This window comes from Microcebus murinus, chromosome 10 (genome assembly GCF_040939455.1).
Source record: "Microcebus murinus isolate Inina chromosome 10, M.murinus_Inina_mat1.0, whole genome shotgun sequence".
Lineage (NCBI taxonomy): Eukaryota > Metazoa > Chordata > Mammalia > Primates > Cheirogaleidae > Microcebus > Microcebus murinus.
In genome coordinates, this window is record NC_134113.1 from 10,034,343 (window position 1) to 10,056,675 (window position 22,333).

Genomic DNA, 22,333 nt, shown 5'->3' on the forward strand with positions numbered 1-22,333 from the left:
TGCTTGTTCTACGAACAGCAAGGGGTCAGGGTGGAAGGACAGAAGAGTGAGTAGGAGATGAAGTCAGGTTTGCCTGGGCAGTGACTGTCAGATCAAGGCTTCATAAGGACTTTGGCATGAAATGGGTGTGAAATAGGAGCCAATGGAGGGCAAAGAAGTACCATGTTTTGACTTGGGTTTTAAAATAATCTCTGACTCCTATATTGACTGACTGGATCAGAGGGCAAGATTGGAGAAACGGAGAACATTGCAATAATCCTGGGCAGAAATAGACCCAGGGTGGTGGCATGGAGGTGGAGTGGGAGAGGTCAGAGCCTATATCTATTTTGCACACAAAGTCAACAGGATTTCCTGCCGGCCTGAGTGGGTAGGGGACAGGAGGAGGATTCAAGGATGACTCCAAGTTCTGGCATGGAAGGATGGAGTTGCCAAGAGCTGGTGGAGGGAGAGCGGAGGTGAGCAGGTTTCTCTGCTGTGGAAGGCGAGGTGGGCTCAATGCCCACGCGCTGGCTTTGAGACGCCTGTTAGGCCTCCAAGGGTGACGTGCCGAGTAGACAGTTCAGGGGGAAAGTCTGAGTTGGAGACTTAAGTACTTTGGGGGATCTTGAGCTCGTCACCGCCAGAACTTGATTGCATTTTGTTTCTCAGTGAACCCAGGTGAGGTGTGGACCTGGCTAACAGAACTGGGTTGGGCGGCTTGAAGGGAATCTGAATTCTTGTGCTAGCGAGGCCGCCTGGAGTGCGGTGGGTGGGCGCTGCTCAGTGGAGTGGGAAGGAAAAGCCCCTTTCTGTGCTTTGCAATTTCATCTCGAGTAACTGCACACAACACCCGGTAGACGTTCGTTCCACAATTCCACACGCATCCTCCGCTCGACAAATAGCCATTGTATTTTCCCTCATCTTTAAAACAGGCTCAAATGAAGGAAATTAGGGTTAAGAGAAGTGAAGCGCCGCACAGCCATGGAGGGTTAGGGACAGAGATGGGAGCCCAGGCTCAGTCCCTGCACCCCAGGAAGCTCTGTGGTGGGTGGGGTTGGGGGCCGGTCTTGCCGGGTTCTGCGAGCAGCAGAGCACCCGGGTGGCCCCACTCGCGGGGCGGCGGGCTGGGGTTGGGGCGCGGCCCCTTTAAGGCCCAGCCGGTGATCTCAGCCGCGGGCTCGCGGCCCCGCCCTCCCCGGCGGCGCGCCCAGTGCGCAGGCGCGTCGCGGCGGCACTCCGCTGGGCCCGGGACGCGCCGGCGGCGGCCGAGACTCGGGGCTGCGGCGCCGCCCGCCCGCCCCGCCCGCAGCGTCTGGCCACCGCGCGTCGCCCGCACACGCCGCCGCCATGGGCTCTTGAGGTATCCCGCCCGCCGGCCGGCCTCGCGCGGGAGCCCCGAGGGGGCGGCTGCGGACTCCCGGGCGCGGGGGGCTGCCCGGTTTGGAGAGGCCGCTGCGGGGGGCGCCCCGCGGTTGCACCGGCCGCGGCTCCGGGGCGCGGAGGGTACGGAGACGGCGGCCTGGCCCCGCTGGGAGGAGGCGTCCGTCGCCCGACTCCCGCCCTGTGCCCCTGCCTGCCCTGCGGGGTCGCGGGCGGCCCGTGGGTGTGCCCGCTCCCCTCACGCCAACGTGGCGGGGGCCGCGCCTGGAGTGTAATCGGATCTGCCCCTGGGGGTGGCTGGGGAGAGGGGCGGTGGATGGACAGGCCCTTTGCAAGTGGGACCGTGTGCGCCCGCCCGGGTGGGTGTGCTGGCGCCTGGCACGGCCGAGTTCGTGGGGGAGGCACCGGTGCCCTGTGCGGGTGGCGGTGACCTGGAGGGTGGTTGGCCGGGGAGGCCGTCAGGGTGCATGGTGAATGGAGAGTGTCCACGCCTTGCACACACGTGAACGTGTTGGAGGGAGACCTACTGGAACCTGGGGCTCCAAGGATGTTTGCCTCCAGAGGGACCATAGAGACTGGTCTTTGGTGTGTGTATCCTTTCTGTGGGTTTTACATTTCCCCTCTGGGCACACCTCTGGGTACCTTGCTTGGATCTACTTGAATCTAGGTCCTAGGTGGCTCCAGGCCATGGCAAGGCAGCGAGGCTGGGGGTTGGGCATGGGTTTCCTGTCCATATCCCTTCTTGGGGGTGGGGTTGTATAAGGCCAGACATTTCACCCCTCCCTGTCTTCCAGGGCATCTTGGGGCAAAGCAGGTGTTTGCATGCTTGATACCTGTGTGTGAGGTGAAGGCCATGTATTATTTATCTGACTGCCTGGTGCTATTGTAAGGGAAGAAGCAGCAATCTGTGCCCTGGAGGCCTGTGCACTGCAGTCAGGCAGGCAAACAAGCTCACCTGCACCTGCAGAGGCAGCGCAGGTCTCAGAGGTGTGACTTCCTTGACAGGTTATGTTTGCAGCGTCCCTTCCCGCCTCCTTTTCAGCATGCTTGGTGGGCCCCCTAGGCTCTGGCACATCTAAGCTTGGGACCTGGGTCGGTGGGGTGGGAGAGTCTCTGCAGCCGGGCCTGTGTGCACACTTGGACATAAACACATGATGCCCCAGGCATCGAGGAGCTCTCAGGCTGTGGGGAATCGGCCTTGGACACAAGTGATCATAATGATGTGAAAAACATAAAACAAAGGAGCAGAAGGAGGACAGAGGTGGGTTCGGTGCTGGGGGAGGGGAATGTGGCCAGCAGAAAAGACTCCAGTGAAAGAAGACAGTTGTGTTGAAGTTTGAAGGATGACTGATGTTTGTATGAGGCTTTATGTGAGGCTTTCCACATATATTAATATTTTCCCAGGTCATTCTCACAGCGGCTGTGTAAGGAACTGTTGTTATCCCTCTTTGCGGATGAGGAAAACTGAGGCCCAGAGGAAATTCATGACTTGCTTGTCTACTATTCGTGGCAGGCCTGGCCTGGGTGCACTCCTTGAATCAGGACCTCTCTCTTATTGCCAGATCTTCTTGCCTTGTAACTTATTGAGCATCTACTGTGTGGCACCATGCTAGGGACATAGAAGTCTGAAGATAAATGGGACCATGTGTCTGCCTTCTAGGGGCTCCCAGTCTGCTGGGGAGATGGACATTGATGGCGACCCAATCCAGATACACAGCCCAGATAGCCAGTGTGGGTGGAGAAGGTACTGTGAATTCTCCCCAAAGCCGTGGGCAATCTGAGGTGCCTTTGTGTGGTCCTCAGGGCTCTGGGTGTCTTGTAAGTTGCTCCCATGATGGTGGCGGATTATACAAGGAGCCCCTTCTAACTCTCTCCAACTGGGTGGGAAGAAGAGCCTCCAGGCAGCACGGATGTGAGTGATCCACTTGTCCTAGTTCACGTGTTGCTGAGTTCTGTGAGCTTGGGCTTCTGTCTTGAGGCTGTTTGCTCCCACTCTGTCTTTGAGGTTTTGCTCCTGATTTCTGGCTGGCCTGCCCAGCCCTCTCCCGGAGAGGGGCTCAGTGCTTTTTCCAGTCCCTGCTGTGCTCATTTCTCTCTGTAAATTCCCTGGAGTGGAAACAGCCTCAGCAAGGCAGGGTACAGCCCTTTATTGTTTTGAAAAGGAGTCACAGCAAATGCTCAGGGCCTTTAGAAGGGGGATTTGGTGTGTGAGTTCTGGGAGGCCAGCAGCTGAGCCCTGGGAGAGCTGTGTGGGGTCTGCCAAGGTAGAGCAGGCAGTAGCACTTACCGAGGACTGACTGCTGCCCTCCATGTGCAGGGCCTCAGGGAGGAGAGGCCAGAGTCATGGGTCATGCCCTCTAAAAGGTTGCGGTTGGTTGAGGAAGCCCAACGTGTAACAAATATGTGCAAGGCAGTGCTCTAGTTGTGGGACAGACAGAGGGCCCTAAAGGGTCCCAGAGGACAATAGGAACAACAGCCCGTTTATTGAGCACTTACTGTGTGCCAGGCACAGTTCAAAGCGTGTTCATGAATTACTGTTTCTTTCTCCCACCATCCAGTGGGATGGGGGCTGTCACTTTCTGCATTTTGCAGAGGAGGCAGCCAAGGTCAAAACGGTGCTGAGGTCACATAGCTGGCTGGTGGAGCCCAGCTTTGAACCAGGCAGTCTGACCTCAGAGCCCTTCCCCCACTAACCTTAGGGCATGCCAGAAGTCTTCCTGGCCCCGAAGGGTGAGGGGTGCTCAACCCCTGGAGGAAGAGGAGGGCTTTCTAGATAGAGGGAACCTCGGGCCCACGTGGAGGCCTGGAATGCCTCACCTCTCAGATGTGGCTGTGTTGGGGCTGGGTCATGAAGACCTTTGAAGGCCTGCAAAGGAGTTTGAACTCGATCCCAGTGTGGCCAACAGGGAGCCCTTCAAAGTTTCAGAAAGGAAGTGCTTAGCCACGCGTCACAGGGCAGGATTACCCTTTACCTTCCTTCTTCCCGCAAGTAACTCCTAGAAGATCCAGCCCCCCTCGTGTGTGTTCCCTCGGTCCCTGGCACCCTTTTCAGTTTCTGCTGCCTTTCTTTTCTCCTTCTAGCAGCTTCTGGTCTTGAAAACCCTGGATGACCCAGGCCAGGCTCTGAAGCCTACTGTTGTAATGTCGTCTGCTCTATAACCGGCCTCTTTCACCAGCTGGAAATTGGCTCCACTGAGCTGGAACTTTTTTTAAGGATTAACGTTCTTCCTGGTTCTCCTAGGTCTTGCGGGTCCTCACTGGCTTCTTGTGCCACATGGGATGCATTTGAGAGCTGTGGTGGCTGCCTGTGATCCGTGCCCCTGAGTCATCAGCTCTGTAGATACAGGCAGAAGGGAGCGGTGGACAGAGCAGGAATTGGAGCCAAGGAAGCTGGGTTTGACTACTGGGCTCATTTGTGAGCTCGTTGGGGACTTACCTGCTCTATATACCTACTTTGCTGGGTGGTTGGACTGGCCAGCATTTGATGCAACTGCATGCTAGTCACCCTGGAGTGTGACGAGTAAGACTTCATCCCTCCCTGCAGGGCTGAAGGCTGTGGGGTTGGATGTGCTCCACTTGGGGTCTTTGCAGAGTGCTGCTGAAGCACAGCCAAGGGGGACGTGGTAGCTGGGGTGTGGGGGATGATGGAGTGTAGGATGTGAGGGGAGCAGTCGGGGGAGACTTCTGAATTGGGTGCCTTGGGATAGAAGGCTGAGAATTCAGAAAGAGGTTAAAGATGGTCACCAGGAGCATGGGAGAAGGAGGGAGAGGGGAGGGAGTGGGTTTCTCAGTCCTGGTGACCTGGGGAGGGAATGCTTGCTCTTGTTAGGCCTGTCCTTGGGAAAGTTCTTTAAAAATAGGGGGAAAATGCACTTTCCTTTATCTGTAAACTGGGAATAATGATAGTGCAGCCATTATGTGGCTGTCGTGACCTAATGTCTGCACGGAGCTCAGCTCGGTACCTGGCACACAGGACATGCTCGTGCTGTTACCTTACAGGCTGTTTAATTTATTTGAGAAAGAGATATCGCAGGCCTGTGTGCCGGGCAGTTTGTGGGGAGCTGCCTGCACGAGTTGAGTGCAGCTGGGGAGAGAGACGTCAAACACACCAGCAATTATAATTGTCACAGGGGCTGTGGGGGAGCATGAGGTCATTCTCACCTGGGCAGGCAGGTCTCTGACGAGGTAATGTGTAAGCTGTCATATGAGTGCAGATGGAGGAAGTGGGTTCCAGGCAGTGGGAACGGCATGTGCTGAGCAAAGGTCTGAGTTCGTGGCTTAGAGGTTGTTTGGCACTAGGACTCAGCACATAGTGGGCCCCAAATAAGTGTTCCGTTTGGCCTCAGAGAGCACAGAAGGGGGAAGAGGTAAAGTGGGAGGAGGCCACAGAGGGAGGAATTGGGTGGTCACTCAGGCTTTAGATTTTCTCATCCTTCCCTTCCCATCGCCCCCACTCGTCCAGTGGGGTGCAGTGTAGGTGCCTTAACGCGGCGCAGCTGAGCCCTCCACACTCTTAACAGGCGGCGTTCCCAGACTCCGCTTTTCCTAAGGATTGGATGGGTGAATCTAAACACAGAGGTAGTCAAGAAGCTGGAATTAGGCTGGACAGCAGACAGCATTTGTTCACATGTCTGCTCCTGTTTTAGTGTGGCCGGGACCCTGTGCTTTGGCAGACATAGAAGGACGGCGTGTGGCTTCCGGTTGGTAATTTTTCCAGTCTTAGATTAATGATGGCTCAGTGTCTGGCAGGATGCCTTGCATGGGGTAGGTGCAGAAGTAGTTTTTGACAAAGCAAATGACTAGTTGGATGGGTTCATGGCATTGCCACTTGGGAAAGCTGGAATTATTCCTGAAAAGTGAGGGACACTAAGGCTGATCAGAACAGGGTTGTTTACTAGGCCTGAGCGTGTATCACCAGCAGTCAGGGTGCCCATCAAAGAGCCGTGAGTCTGTCTGGATGGCGTGGGAAGCGTAGGCCTGTGATGGGAGGCAGGAAGCCCAGCAGACACCTCCTTTTCCTTCTCCTTTGGGCGGAAACCAGAGGGGGAAGATCCCACCCAGAAAACCTTTGTGCCTAAGGTGCGTCACTTCCAGCTCTACTATGTTTTAAAAAATTGCACACAGCTAAGTGAATATTTTTTTTAGACAGAATCTCACTCTGTTGCCCAGGCTAGAGTGAGTGCCTTGGCATCAGCCTAGCTCACAGCAACCTCAAACTCCTGAGCTCAAGCAATCCTTCTGCCTCAGCCTCCCGAGTAGCTGGGACTACAGGCATGCGTCACCATGCCCGGCTAATTTTTTCTATATATTTTTAGTTGGCCAATTAATTTCTTTCTATTTTTAGTAGAGACGGGGTCTTGCTCTTGCTCAGGCTGGTCTTGAACTCCTAACCTTGAGCGATTCTCCCACCTTGGCCTCTCAGAGTGCTAGGATTACAGGTGTGAGTCACTGTGCCCAGCCTAAGTGAATATTTTTTTAGTGAAAAGTTTGCAATATTGATCTCAGTGACACCTTTGAAAAACAATAGGCTTGTCTGATATATAAGTAGTACTTGCTGATTATGTTATAGTAAACTTGGAACACAGAAAAGACAGGGGATAAGAGTAAAGATTACCCTAAATTTCATAATTAGGAAATAATCACTGTTGAGGTTTCAGCGGATGTTCTTTCTAGACGTAAACATGTGCTATCTCATCGTTTACTTATCACCAGAGCGTAAGCATTTACCCATGAAATTAAAAGTTAGCTGTGGATAGAAAAGAATTGGAGAAGTTCTAAAACAGAGCCATGGTGCTTTGTTTCAGGTCCTCTGTGGAAAAGATGAGGTCTCTGATGTCTTAGCTGGATGGCACCATGGCGTGGGTGCTGAACCTGGCAACTGGACGGGGTCAGAAACCTGCGTGATGACCTCGGGTGGGTCCTTGCCCTCTCTGAGCTTCACTCCTTCTAATGAGGTCACTCAACCCCCCCCCACAACTCCCCTGCTGCCTACCTCACAGGCTCAGGTGAGGTCCCAGATTAGAAAGCCTTGAGCCCCCACGGGGAGGGGCATGGTTTGGGGATAGGGCATGTCATGTGACTCTGGAGATAGAAGGAGAAGTGTGTGCACAGTGTGGGCATGTGCACATGTAGGTTGCTTCTCTCCCAACCTGAAATGTTTGGTGATCCTCCTGCAGACTCCAGTCTCCTTGCTGGGAAGCTGTGATCTATGGACCTTTAACCTGTGGGTCACACACAGTCCCAGGATGGCTGCCCCCCAGCCTCCCACAAAGGAGGTGCCTCGAGACCTCTGGAAGTCATTGCCTCTGTCACTCTGAAAGGGATTTTCAGATCAGACAGCCTCCCCACCCCAACAGACGTGTGTGGAGTTTGGTACCTTTATTTTTCCCCTGCTCCAACCCCTGTGGACACCCTGTACCCAGGGGGGCCCTGTCCTGCTGGCAGTGGCTGAGAACCTCCATGCCCCTGGGCGAGACTGGTCCCCAAAGCCTTCTGGGTCATGATTTACTGAAAAGCTCGAGAGAAAAATAACTAACCCTGTGGCACTGTTGTAGCTACTGGCAGAGCCTCCCGGTCACCACCTCTGGCACCTGTGGTTTTTCTTTCATGCAGAGTGGGCGGCAAACCTGGGGTTCCATCAGTGATCAATTTGGGTGCCTGCAAGGCACAGTGATAGGTGTTGGTGAAGGGGTATGTGTGAGGATATTAATTAATATCAGTATCTTATATTAATATTATTTTCATCACTGGAAATTACTTTGTAATTAATTTTCACATATATTGTTACATATCACATATGTTGTTTCATTTAAGCTTCTCAGCTGCCCTAGGCCTTTGACATTACTGAGCCTGTTTTATAGGTGGAGAGACTGAGGCTCAGGGGGGTGAATTGCCTAAGACCCTGGGGAAAGAAACACCTGGGTTTTCTGGGTTCAAGTTCTATGCCTGTCCTGCTCTGGGTGGCCACCAGCGCAGCTCTGTCCTCAGAGAACTTGCAGCCTGCTGGGAAGCCCAGCGTGTTGCACTGCTGTTTAGACTTGGAAAGCCCATTGATAAAGGTTCAGTTTGAAACTGGGGGATCCTAGGAGGCAGCAATCTGCTCTGCCTTGGGGTGGGGGCAGCGGGCTGGGGCTCTGTGGACAGTGGGGGTTGGCCGGTGGGAAGTCAGGCCACCTTGAGCACATACAGGCATGAGACACAGGCAGGTAACTGGAGCCCAGGTCATGTGAACCTTCTTGGCGCTGGGGGTCCCAGCCTCACGTGTAGGAGGAGGAAGTGCTTCTATACACAAGTTTGTCAATGGGGCTTTATGCAGATTGGATGTGTGAAATCTAGGTTTGCCAAAACAGTGCATGTTTGCTTTATGAAGAAAGATTGATGCACTGTGCATTGATTAGCATATTAATTTTATATGATTTTAATAGCAATAGCCTCAGAGCATTTAAGTCCTATTTGCTCCGCCGGAGTTCCTGGCCGTCTGTCAGCGGGAGCAGAGCCTGGGCTGGGAGACGGGCTGACGGGGGCTCTCGCTCTCCAGCACTGCCTTTGGTTTGCCAAGAGGTATCCCCCACGTGGCCGGGGCAGAAGACCTTCTCTTGTGTTCACAGTTTTCAGTAGTCGGCCAGATTTGTGGAGGTGGGAGGAAGCCCTGCCCTACATACCACGTACGCTCCGCTGTCCTCACTTGACACCCTGTTCCTTCCCGAGACCTGTCTCTATCGCCACGCCGCCGGCTTGGTGCTTAGACAGCGATGGCTGTGGGGCACAGGGGTTATGTAAGAGGCCTGTGATGGACCCAGGAGCAGAGCTGTTTACAAGTGAGTCTTGCATGACCGTGGTGTCCCCTGCTGCTTGCACGGGGTAAGTGTCAGGAGGTGCCTGTGGCTCATTTGTGGCTAGACTGGAAGTGCTCAGGCTTCTTGGGCTGTCCACCCCCACCCCACTCCGCCAGGCCCACTCCTCCTCTGTGCACTGGTGCCTTCACCCAGGGAGGCCACTTATGGCCGGGGGTAGTGGCCACTCAGTCACCATCCGCCCTTCCACCTGCCCTGGACCAGGGTATCAGAGCTTTGGGAAGGGGCGAGGGAGGGGCTGAGTGGCTCTAGCCCTTTGCTTACGGTTGAGGAAATGCAAGTTTGTGGACCAGAGCTCCGAGTGAGGTGGGGCTGATCTGGGTCCAGCACCTCTTCTGACCCAGAGCTCCGTTTGCCAAAAACTGAACTTTTCTCTACTGTTTCTTCACCTGGGCACCTTAAAACTGCATGTTGTCAGTGTTTTCCCCAACATGGAGGCTCCTTTCCTGGATGAACAATTTAAATGTATTCTGCCTCTCCGGCAATGTTTCCCAAAATTACAGATGTTTGTACACTTTCGCCAGCAGCTGCACTTCTAGGGATTTACCCTACAGATGTGTTAACACATGTGCAGAACGACTTATTTGCAAGATTACTCATTGCTGCCTTATTTGTAGTAAATAGCAAAAGATCAGAAGTAACCTAAATATCCATCAGCAGGGAGCCACGAACACATTCTGGCCCGTCCAAACTCCGGGACACCATGCAGCCATGAAAAATAAGATGGGAACTCCAGGCGCTGAGACAGAACAGCCGCCAGGGCGGATTGCTGAGCGATGGAGCAGCTGTAGGGCGGCGCATCTGAGCTCTGCCGTCTGCAAAGAAGTGCAGGAAATGACCAGCGCCTCTGCCCGCGCATCACAGGGCGTCTCTGGGCATCCACAGGAAGCTGCTGACTGTGATGCCTCTGGAGGGGCTCTGGGGGCCGGCAGTTGTTGGCTGGAGACCCCACGTGCCTTGTGCTCGCCGAATCATGTGAATGTATTAATTAATTTTCAAAAAGTTAAACAGGAAAACGTAAGAACTATAATCTCCCCTCTTGCCCAGCGTAGGAAAGCCACGGCTCTGCCACCCCACCAAGGACAGCCAGCCTCAGGCCCCGACTGCCCATCAAAAAATGCACACTTGGTTCTCACAAAGGGCACCAGGTGTGAGGGTTTGGGTGCTCCTTGGTAAATATGACCCCCAGCCCCAGCACTGGAGAGATGTAGCCACCTCTCTGGCCCCTCAGAATCACTGCTGTTGGCTGGCTTTATCATTTTATGTATTTATTTATTTATTGAGACAAGGTCTCACTCTGTCACCCAGGCTAGAGTGCAGTGGTGTCATCACAGCTGCAAACAAAAACTCCTGGGCTCAAGTAATCCTCCTGCCTCAGCCTCCCAAGTAGCTGGGACCACAGGTGTGCACCGCCATGCCTGGCTAATTTTTCTATTTTTTGTAGAGATGATGTCTTGCTATGTGGCCCAGGCTGCCACCTCCTGGCCTCAAGCCATCGTCCTGCCTTGGCCTCCCAGTGTGCTGGGATGTTGGGTGTGAGCCACTGTGCCTGGCCTTTCTTAAACCCCTGCTGTGATGAGCTCACTTCCTGACCTCTGAAACCTTCAGGGGCTCCCCCACTGATGGCAAAATGCAGTCTAACTCAGCCCTGGGCCTCCCAGGCCCTCTTTACGGGCCCTCTTCATGACCCACACTTGACTGGTCACCCTTGCCTCTGTCTGCCTCCTGGCCTCCCCACTTTCTTGCCTGTGCTCACGCAGTTCCTGCCTTTTTCCCCTAAGGCAGTCTCCAGGTGCCCAAATCCTATCTGACTTTCCAGGGCCAGCCTAGTGTCCACTTCTGCACTGCCCTCTGACCTCTCCCACTCCTCTTCCTCTCTGCTGGCTCTTGGGGCCTTTTGCATTGTGTCCTAGGTGTCTGATTCCTCACTGGATTGTGGCTCAAAGGGGCAAAGTCCCTTTACTGCTCATAGCCCCTGATTTGTTAGATGTTTGCTGAGTGATGAACGAGTAGCTACCCTCTTTGTGGCGGGATTGCAAGGTGTGGAGGCCAGGGCCTGTTTGACATGTGTGAGTGTACCCCCGTGTGTGGCACGGCGGGCCTGGCCTCGAAGCAGGAATAGGACATGCCTTGAGGGCAAGGCCCTGTGCTGAGTGCCTGGTGCAGATTCCTTGCATCCTCAGAACCCAGGACACGCCCCAGGAAGCAGAGCATACACCTTGTGTAGACCAGACGTCAGCAGTGGGATGTGGACACAGGGCTGGCTGCCTCCACAACTCCTGCATTTAAGCAGTTTGTTCTGCCATCCCCCCCAGGTCACATGTAATGCCAGTACCCTTGACCTGCTCTCATTACCTGTCCCACTGGCCGCAGACAACCTTGTTATTCAAGTGGATTTTCTTCCCCACTAGACTGTAAGCTCTTAAAGTATCAGAGTCTTGAGATACCCTTTGGACTTAGCACAGAGAAGGTGCTCAAAAATATTTATATTTTAAGGAACTTTTTATGGAAGTTTAGCTCACTGCAGTAAAGTATACAAATTTTAGATGTGCAGCTTGGTGGATTTTTGCATCTGTGAATACCTGTGTACACTGCACAGATCAAGGTGCACAACCGTCGCTGTTCTTGTCAGGGGGCACGTGTGCACTCACTGCTGGCCGTGCACCCAGGGTGGGTTGCTGGCTCACCTGAATCAACAGGTGTTTGTGTGAATGAAGTGCAGGTTGGGGTTCCTCACCGAGGCATCCTGGGCTGGAGCCAGGCTTCTTGCTGACAGGGTCTTGGGGGACGGGGCAGGTGCAGGGGTCTCGGCTTAGACAGCCTGCCACCCATTTGCTCAGTGCTGTGTGGGATCTCAGCAGTCTGGAGAGGTGGTCAAAAGCCCAGCTAATGAGGCTGAGCATTGGTCTGTTCTCAGTTTGGGAGAAAACTGAGATGATCAAAACTAGGACTGGTATGTATTAAAGAAAAAGTCCTAATTACAAGACTGAGTTGAGTAAGCCCTCGCTGGAGGATTTGGGACTTCTTTGTTATTGTCCTTTATTTCTGTACCCTGCCCAAGTGACAGAGAAGTGCATGATTGGATAATTTTTCTCTCCTGGTTGAGAGATTCGTGGGAACTTGGCCCCAGGAGAAGGGACAGAAACACAGAGCCACTCAAGGGGCCCCAGTTTGTTTGTGCAGGTTGAAGGGGAGTGGGACGGAGAAATGGGACCCCAGCCCCCATGAGGGCATGTGATCCTTTTTCAAAAGGCTCAGCAGGCAGAACTGCCCAGCCCCGGCCGCTCTTTCCCTCTAATCCTCTCTGGAGAAGGGCCAGGCTGTGGGTTGCTGACCTGCTCTGATGTGGGTCAGCCTCCCCCCAAAAGGCAGCCACCCAGAAGCTGCCAGCCCAGACAGCCCCCGAGGCAGGAGCGCAGTGGTCAGTTCAGATGAATGATGCCCAAGTCAGATTCTACTTCTCGAGTTTCTCCGTGTATATTAAATAAAAGAACAAAAACCCTCCCAGGTTGCATTAATATTCCAGAGGCGTACATGCGACGATCGTGTTGCCAGTTTAGCTCGGCCTGTGGGTGGCAGCTGCCTGCCTGCCTGGGCGCTTCGTGGCTGCAGCGCAGAAGGGTTGGATCTGAAACCAGTGAATGACATGTGACCTCAGAAGGTGTCAAAGTGAGCAGACAACCAGAGACAGGACCGGCCGGGTCTGCGAGACTTGGGGATGTGAACTCCCCGGCTGACCGAAGGCTGAAACGGCTGGAATGGGAGAGTAACGCTAACGGAGAACGTGCCCTAGTGCCAGGCCCTGCTTGGAGCTTTCCTGCATTAGCTCCTCATTCCTTGCAGCGCTCTCTGAGGTAGGTGTGGCCGCATCCCCATTTTACAGATGAGGAAGCTGAGGCAAGGAGCTGTTCTGTAACTTGCCCGAGGACAGGAAGTTGCGGAGCCCCAGGTCCTTGGGACTTTGGGTTTGATGTGCGGCCAGGAGGGCTGACTTACCAGGTGACCATGGGCGAATGACTTCCACCCTCCAAGCCTCTCCTCCTCGTCTGCAGGCTGTTTGCTGCTGCCACGAAGTATCTGGAACTTAGGGACTTAAAACACGAGGATTATCTTACAGTTTTGGAGGTCAAAAGTCCAAAATGTATTTCACTGGGCCAACCCAAGGCGCCAGCAGGGCTGTGCCTCTCCTGGAGGCCCGGGGAGAGCCTGTCTCTTCTCCTTTTCCAGCTTCGAGAGGCGCCTGCAGTTTTGGCTTGTGGCCCCTTCCTCCACCTTCAAAGCCAGCGGCGTCTCGTCTCCCTCTCTTCTCTCTGCTGCTTTTGTTCCGCTGCCGTCTTCAGACTGTCACCCTCCTGCCTCCCTCTCCTGAGGCCCCTTGTGGTTGATTACACGGGGCCCACCCCCGCAGCCGGGATAATCTCTCAAGACCCTTAACTGAGTCACTTCCGCAAGGTTTCTTTTGGCGTATGAAGCAACATAGTCTTGGGTTTGGGAGTTAGGATGTTGCCATCCTTGGGGGTCATTACTCAGCCTGTTACATAGGGCATAATACAATCCGCAGTGGGGGTGTGGCAAAAAGAAGGTGTCCCTCGAACATGAAGTTAAAATGACTCAGGATAAAATCTGGGTGAGATGCTGAGATGCTCTCTGAAGTGCTTAAGTTCCAGGGCAGGTGGCCAAGTTTAGTGACGGCACCAGCTATAGCTTCATCGCTTGTCTGGAAAAGGAGGGTGTCTGCAGAAGGGGCCGAGCCAGAAGGTGTCCCTGCTAGAAGGGGATGGGGGCGGGCTGTGTTGGGGAAAGCGAGAGCGTGTCTCACAGCCAGCGCCCGACACTGTCACGTTCTGCGTGGATTTCGGGTCGGGAGGAGGGATACCGCCGTGTTTGAAAATAAGCGTAAAAATAAACCACGCTGAGGCTGGCTTCGCAGGCAGCGGCCTCCCCGCCGTTCTGGAGAGCAGCCCCGGCTCACGGCCCTTCCTCCACTCGGGAATCCAGAGTGCTCAGAAACCCCAAAGGTGCTTCCTGAGTCTGCAGCGGACTCATTTCATGGCAAAAATCTGACCTGAATTGATGCGGGACTAATTATGGTCTTTAAAAATATCTCACCCGCGGCAACTGGCCACACATTTCTCTGTGAAAATACTATGTGTTTGATTTTGGGGTGCTGCCCTTACCCGTCCTGGGGTGTCACACCGTATCTAGCAGCATAATTGTTTCCGAAATCTGAAAAATTCTGAATTCCTAAACTCATTTGCCCAAAGGCCTTGGCTATGGGACAGAGCCACCTGGGTCCTTCCCTCCTAGAAACACGCTGAGGTCCAGTCACTTGTTCTAGGCCCAGCTGGGGTGACGGCACTGAGGTGCCAGCTCAGTGCCCTGACTCAGAGGCTGGGACAAAGTGCCGCCTGGGTGGCCTGGTCTCTTTGCAGCCTGCCGGGCATCGTGTGGCTGGGAGATGGGCGAGGAGTGACTGCACTCCTGGCTGGCAGTTGGCCGGGTTGGGGGCAGTGCTTGACTCTGCTTTCTCTCCCATCTGGGGCCCTAGGGAGCCTGGGGACGTGTCTGGGCAAGAGGAAGGACAGAGAGGCAAAGAGGAGAGGGGGGTGGCGTCAGCAGCCAGTTCAGAAGCCTTTGGCCTTTGCCCATCGCCACAGCACTGCTCTCCAAACTTTCTTTGATCACACATCCTTATCAGTAAGAAAAACCCCACAAAACCTTTTTGAGCACGTACCAGTGCACGGCTGTCGATGTATAGTTATGGGTATACACATGTAGTTATAAGCGTGTGTGAATTACCTTACTGTTTTACTATGTTCCTAATAAAACCTACTCTAAAAAGCAAACCAAAGGACGAGCTTAAGATGTAATAATTTTACTTTGTTGATGGTACAGAAACCTTCTGGCTCCACATGCTCGGTTATTTTTGGAAGGTGTGCTTTACTGCTCCGTGAGAGAGCATTTGGAAGGTGTGGCTCTACGTGCAGTTTGTTTACGTCCTGGGTTTTGATCCAGTCCCCGTCGGGGCCACAGAGCTGCGCATGGAAACGCATCGCTGCTCTCTTTCTAAATCGGGTTCCTCGTTTCTCTGTCCTGCCCACTGAGTATGCGAAGGATTTGTTGAAATTTGGCCAGTACATTTCCATCCTCCCTGGTGCCGATCAGATGTTTCTGTAAACAGAATAGACGGCACTTTATTCTGAAGTTCTTAACAGATGAGTCCCAAACTTACTCAAATGCTTTGGAAATTTTTTAACAGACTAGAAAATTCTGTCATGTAGTTTTTTAGCAGTTCAGATGTGAGAGGGCTTGTGGTTTTTTTTTAAAAGAAAAATACGCAACTCCGTTGTTAGGATTGACAGTTCTTTTTGATTGCTTTATCTGCAAGATAATCAAGAAATATCAGATACAAGTGATTTCCTGTGTCCCTCCCCATCTCATTACAGATTTTGTAGAAAATTCTACTGTTCTACTACCGTCCAGAGCTTTTTAGTAGGGAATATTTCAACACACAAAAATAGAGCAAATAGTATAATGAATGTCTCCCTCTCTGTCACTGAGTGTCAACAGTTAGCAACATTGTGTGATACTGTTTCATTTTCCTTCTCTGCCTTTTAAAAAGTAAATCCCAGATGCCGTGTTATTTTTTCACCCTTAAATACTTCAATATGTATCTCTACTTGATAAAGACTTAAGAACTTTCTGTTTTGAAATAATTGCAGGCTCACAGGAAGTTACAAAAAAGAAAAAAAAATAGTATGCAGGATCTGGTGTGTTCTTCACCCAGACCTTGTAGGATGTCACGATCGGAGGTGATGTCTTCCGATGGTGACATCCTATCTAGCTGTAGTATAACGTCAAAGCCAGGAAATGGACGTTAGTGCAGTACTGTTAACCAGAGTACGGACCTGTTTTTGTATATGGAGTGTGTGTATAGTTCAGTGTGATTTTTTTTCAGGTATAGATTCATGTAGCCACCACCACTGTCAAGATACATACTATTTGATCACCTGGAAAGAAGTCCCCTGCTGCCCTCTAAGTGTACACACCCCTCCTCATTGTTGTCACTGCCTTCTGCCAGCCAACAAACTGTCCTTATTTGCCATCATGTGTCTGTATCTGTTCTCAATTTTTGTTGTTTGTTTGCTTTAGAGACAGGGTCTTGCTCTGTCACCCAGGCTGGAGTGCAGTGGCATTGTCATAGGTCACTGTAGCCTTGAACTCCTGGGTTCAAGTGATCCTCCTGCTCAGCCTCCCTAGGAGCTGGGACTACAGGCACACCCCCCCCCATGCCTAACTAATTTTTCTTTTTTTTGTAGAGATGGGGTCTTGCTATGTGGCCCAGGCTGGTCTAGAACTAACCTCAAGCAATCCTCCCACCTTGGCCTCCCAAAGTGCTGAGATTATGGGCGTGAGCCACCCTGTCCGGCCCCGTATCTGTTCTTTCTAAAATATTTGTTCATGTTTTTTGCCCATTTTCTAATTGGATTTTTTCCTTTTTTTAACCATTGAGCTTTTTGAGCATTCTTGATATATTCCCGATGCTAGTCAGTTACCACCTCCGTGGCTTACAAACAGTGCTTCCCTCTGCGGCCTGTCTTCATCCGCTTGGTGGAGTCTTTCACAGCGCCAGAGTTTCTACTTCCCATGATTTCAGTGTATCAGTTTTTCCTTTTATGGATCACGCCTTTGGTGTCTGGTATAAGAACACTAGCCCTAGGTTTCAAATATTTTCTTCTATATTTTATAAAGGTTTTATAGTTTTATATTTTACATCTAAATCTGTGATCCATTTGTAATTAATTTTTGTAAATGGTATAAGGATTTAGGTTAAGAGTCACGTTTTTTTTTTTTTTTTTTTGGTTTTTGGCTTCTGATTCTCCAGTGGGGCAGCACCATTTGTTGAAAAGCTTATTCTTCCTCCACTGATAAGGAGTTTTAGTTTTGCCATCATCACTGTAATAAAATTGACAGGAATTCTTGACCGTTCTTTATTTCCAAGATGTCTTCTAATTATTGGCTTCTAGGCATCAGGACTCAGACACATTGTGTTTCGTTGTGTCTCTTATTCTGTAACAGCCGTTAATTTGTTGGAGGACCCAGGTCATTTGCCCTGTGGACCGACCCACAGTCTAGAGTGGCTGCTGCTTCCTCAGGGCGTCACCGTGTCTGTTCCTCTGCCCCTCTGTCTTCTGGGTCCCAGTGGCTAGTTCTGGAGACTTGTTTAGACTCCAGTTCATGTTCTGGGCGCGAGTCCTTCCTAGGTGCTGGCCTCCCGAGTCCTTCCTAGGTGCTGGCCTCCCGAGCTGGCCTCCTGGCTCGAGACCTCTGGCCACCCCGTTTTAGTGTCATTGATACTGACTGTGGTTCAGGGGTGCCACCTGATTCTTCTGTTAGCAAGTTCCCCATCAGCCTTGCACCTGCTGCTTTTGTCATCCGTATCTACATTGTTATTTGAACTAGGAATTGCAAAATGGTGACTTTTAATTCTTTTATTCCATCTCCATTTATTAATGGAAACTCTGTAAACTAGAACTTTCCCTTGTTGATTAAGTAGTTTCCCTGAGATATTATAGATGAAGAAACTGAGGCTCTGAGAGAAGTCACTTGCCCAGACTTGCAGGTGGTGTACTCTGGTGGGAGTCCTATTGGGTGACTTCAAGGCTGATGTGTGGTTATATATGCTACTTTGAGACTCTGTCCCAAAGCCCCACCATGTGGAAGCCTTCCCTGACCCCCTCCCTAACCTTGGCCAAGCCAGTCGATGCTTGCCCTGGGCTCCTGTAGTGCTGGGCACTCACCTCTCAGCAGTGCCAGGGGATGAGGCCTCCAGGTTAACCCTGTTGCACAGAGCAATTGCCAAGAGCGGCTGGGAGTACCTCAGTGCCCAGGGCCCAGCGCTAGTCCATAGGCCTCAGGACGTGTTTGTTAGAAAGATGATTCTGCCTAACACTTTGGGAGGCCGAGGTGGGAGGATCATTTGAGGCCAGGAGTTTGACACCAGCCTGGGCAACATAGTAAGACCCCATGTCTACAAAAATTAGAAAAATTGCCAGGCATGGTGGCATCCACCTGGGCTTGAGCCCAGGAGTTTGAAGTTGCTGTGAGCTATTATGACACCATTGCACTCTAGCTGGGGCAACAGAATGAGACCCTGTCTCAAAAAAAAAAAAAAAAAAAGATTCTGGCATCTCCCCTCTGGGCCCTCTGCCATGTCCCTGGTAGAAGTTTAACATTTGGTCAATTAAGAAAGTAACAGGGTCCTGCCAGAGCAGCTGGAATTCCGAGCCTCGTGTGCATCTCCCATCCCCTGCCTTAGGTGCATGGGCTAACTTGGAAAAGGGGCGACATGGAGGCCCTTCCCCAGGGGAGCAAAGGGGCTGCACCAGGCAGCACTGCCCCTACTTCTCCAAGGTCCAGGGCCCGTGCCAGGCCAAAGTCCCGCTTGCCTGTGGGGCCTGGGCAGGCCAGAGAGCCTTCCCAGGTAGGAACCTGTACTATGTATGAAAGGGTCAGACTCCAGTCTCCACCCTACCGCCCCAGCATACGTGGTGAACAAGGTACAGGGCCTAGCGCTGTGCAGATTGGCCCCTGGGAGGACGGGCTTTGTCCTGCAAGGGGGCTCTGGAGTGGGGGGAGGGGCAGCTCATCCGGTCCCGCCACTTGGTGGGAGGTGGGGAGACAACATGTTTGGAGGACCTGGCTTTGATTCCTTGCTCTGATTTGGGTTAAATCACCACTGTCTCTGGCTGAGTTTCTTGTGAATTAAGTGACCTACATAAAGAGCTAAAGAGCGGGAGGGAGCTCTGGGAATGCCCCGGGGTATGTGAGCGTGAGTGAGCAAAGCCCTGGGAAGAAGCTGGCCTGGAGCCTTCACCCAGATCCCAGCCCTGGTGGGTCGGTTCCCTGGGCTTGCCCCTCTGCTGGGGAGTCTGCACGGGCCTCTCAACACTCCTTTAGTCAAGGGCAAAACAGCCTTTGACAGGCCCCGCCCTTGCTTGGAAGGTGACGATTTAGGAGTATTTGTACTTCCTTTCCTCCCCCCATTCCCTGTGTTTATTCATTTAATTTGGGATGATAGACAAAGATGATGGTTTACAACCCAAATCTTCTTTTTCAAGAAATATTTCTGGCATTGGTTTTCAATTTTGCAGCCATACTTACAGGAGCTATTCTTGGACTTGTCACTGTGTCTCTTTTTCAAAGCTTGCCTCCAGTCTTTATATAGACACCTTCTCCATTTTTGAGTTTCTTTATATAGATGCCGTCTCCATTTTTGAGTTTTTAATCTAGATGCATCTCTTGGTCGGTGTGTTAGAGACCATTTATATGTAGGAAATAGAAGTGTAGAGGGCTCTCCTAGGGTACACGCTTAGAGCTAAGAGCCGACGTGCCATTCACGGGAGCAGGAGTGCTGAGCCGTTGGCGAGGAGTCGGGGCACGGGGAGTGGTGCCTGCAGCGGGCAGAGAAACCTCTTCTTGGGGGACCAGGCTGTACCCGGGAGGGCCCAGGAAAGCCTCCCATCAGTGTCACCATGTTTTGGCTTGAATATGAGCTCACAGACTTGGAAGGGACCATGAGAGTCATCTTGGCTGACCTCGGGGTTCAGGTCGGGATGGTTGGGTTTGGGGTTTGTCCAGTTTCTGGGTCAGGCAGCAGATAGCCTATGGGGCCCAGGGAATCACCCCAGAGCACACAGCTGGTTAGCAGTGGCGCTGGAACTGGCGCTGCAGCCAGGCTCTCCCCGGGCGCCCCTGCTCTGCACTTTGCATCTCTGGCAACTGCCTGACGCTCCTCCGGCTGTACTGCAGGTTATTGCCAGAGGTCGGCAGGTGGCCTCGGGACCAGGGTGACGGCTGGGATCGGGTGAGCCTTGGCCGGAGGTGGATGTAGAGACCTGGAAGATTCTTTCTGACACTGCCATGCACCTCGGGAGGAGACTAAGGTCGTGATTTCTTCCCCCTAGGCTAGCTTGTCGCCTCCTGCAAGGGTTTCCCTCAGGGAGCCTCCTGCTGCCAGGCACCATGACCGTGAGGGGGGCTGCGCTGGCCCCGGATCCAGCGTCGCCCACGACCGCAGCAGCTTCCCCCAGCGTCTCCGCGATCCCCGAGGGCAGCCCCACCGCCATGGAGCAGCCCGTGTTCCTGATGACTACCGCCGCTCAGGCCATCTCCGGCTTCTTCGTGTGGACGGCCCTGCTCATCACCTGCCACCAGGTACCCAGGCCCATCTGGGGGCCCTCTAGAGGACCCCGAGTGGCTTTAGTCCAGCAGAGTGTTAGGCTTGGCCTAATACTGCAGTATTAGACAAACCTGGGTTTTAGAGGCGCCGCCCAGGAGAAGGTGATCTCTTGCGCCGGTCCCAGCGCTGCCCGGGGCGGGTCAGGCGCTGTCTTGCGGCTCCAGCATCGAGCTGCTTCAGGGATCATCCCTGACAGCTGGGGCAGTAGGCGTGAGGAAGGCACCTAGATATGTGACCGCCACACTCCAGGGATGACACCTGTCACTTCTGCTAACCGTCTATTGGTTAGAATTAGTCTCATGTCCAGCTGAAGCTTCAGGGAGCCAGGAACTGTAGGAGCATGTGGGTGGCAGGGGCCCTTTGCAGATGGAAACTGAGAGCCAGAGGGGAAAGCCAGTCTGGCCACTTGTAAGTTGGTGGCAGAGCTGGGGTAGAAGTCCAGTTCCTCACCCCCTTTGCTCGCTGCCCCGTGTAGGCTGGTGTGGGCTGGGACAGGCTTGGGGCCTGAAAAGGAGGGTTGAAGGTGACCAGTGAAGAGGGGCCAGGTGCGTCCCCCCCCCCCCCCGGTTCCCCAGTCGGCCCCGCTGGCCTGTGCCCCTGTCCCTTTTAGAATCCTCTTACATCCAAGGTGGCTGCTCGTAGCAGACGGAGGATATTTTGTTCTTTTCCCCCTGCCCAGGGCTCGGCAAGCCAAGCGTGATGTCGGGAGAGCTGGGACGGGACCCACGGGGGCTGCAGTACTGAGGGCCGTGCTAAGCAGCTCTTGGCATTGTGTGTAGCTCCTGTTTTTTGTCCCTGCTTTCTGAAAGTTGCACTTCATTGTTCTAACTTCCGAGTGAGGCCAGTGGCGCTGCCTTTGTTTAACAGCCCGGAAGGCCCAGCGTGAGGACGTCACTGTGGCCACTCAGCCAGGAATTGTGTCCACCTCCCTCAGAAGGGGCCCCTGACTCTCGCCCTCTGCACCATAAGTTAGGGGATGCCAGGGCAGGGTGGGCTCCAACTCAGGTGGCCACGCCTTAGCTCCGTGCTGCCGCCTTAGACCCGCCGCCCAGGGCAGAGGGGACATAGGCTGGGGGGTAGAGCTGCCTGTGTGAGCTCCTGGGGGCCTGTTAAGCTGGATTCCAGGCTCGGCCTTGACGTCTGGCCTGGGGGGTGGGCCCACAGTCGCAGCATCTGCAAGGCCGTCCGGGGCGCCGCACATGTGTCCCCTGAGCTCTGTATGCCAGCCAGTCTGAGCTTCACAGCAGTCTCAGGCGCAGGTTTTATCACTGCATCTTACAGGGCGGGGCTCTGGGGCTCACATCAGGTCCCAGACCAGTAAGCAGCAGAGCTTGGAGTCCACACACATCCGCGTCCCCTGGCTAGGCTACTCCTCCCGGGGACAGGAGGGCCTGGCTGACCCGCCCCCTCTGCTCCCAGATCTACATGCACCTGCGCTGCTACAGCTGCCCCAACGAGCAGCGCTACATCGTCCGGATCCTCTTCATCGTACCCATCTACGCCTTTGACTCCTGGCTCAGCCTGCTCTTCTTCACCAACGACCAGTACTACGTGTACTTCGGCACTGTGCGCGACTGCTACGAGGGTGAGCACAGGTGCGGGTGGGGCACGAGGGAGGGCTGGGGCGCTGGCGGGCCAGCTGGTGCCCCTCCCACGCTCCTCTCCTGACCCAGTCCTCACTTCTTCACCCACCCCAGGGTTTCTGTCCCAAATCGACAGGTAACAGCATGTGGTAGTGGAGTCTTATGATATAGACACCTGGAAGCAGGGCCCCTCTACCTGGGTCTCATTTGTCGACTCTGACATCTCCCACTGCGGGGTGGGCCATTGTAGACAAACTCCAGGCTACCCCAGGTCCAGCTGGGTAGGATTCATCCGG

General features: G+C 53.5%; 1 protein-coding gene across 2 annotated transcripts in view; it reads left to right on the plus strand.

Moving 5' to 3' along the window:
* Positions 1 to 1,212: 1,212 nt before the first annotated feature.
* The window catches only part of TMEM184B (transmembrane protein 184B), a 41,897-nt gene continuing 20,776 nt past the window's right edge, over positions 1,213 to 22,333 (plus strand). For both annotated transcript variants that reach the window (XM_012741884.2, XM_012741882.3), the window contains exons 1-3: positions 1,213 to 1,339; positions 20,180 to 20,429; positions 21,874 to 22,039. In XM_012741884.2, the coding sequence (XP_012597338.1) occupies positions 20,238 to 20,429; positions 21,874 to 22,039 (358 nt within the window). In that variant the 5' untranslated portion in view covers positions 1,213 to 1,339; positions 20,180 to 20,237. The remainder of the gene's footprint in view (positions 1,340 to 20,179; positions 20,430 to 21,873; positions 22,040 to 22,333) is intronic.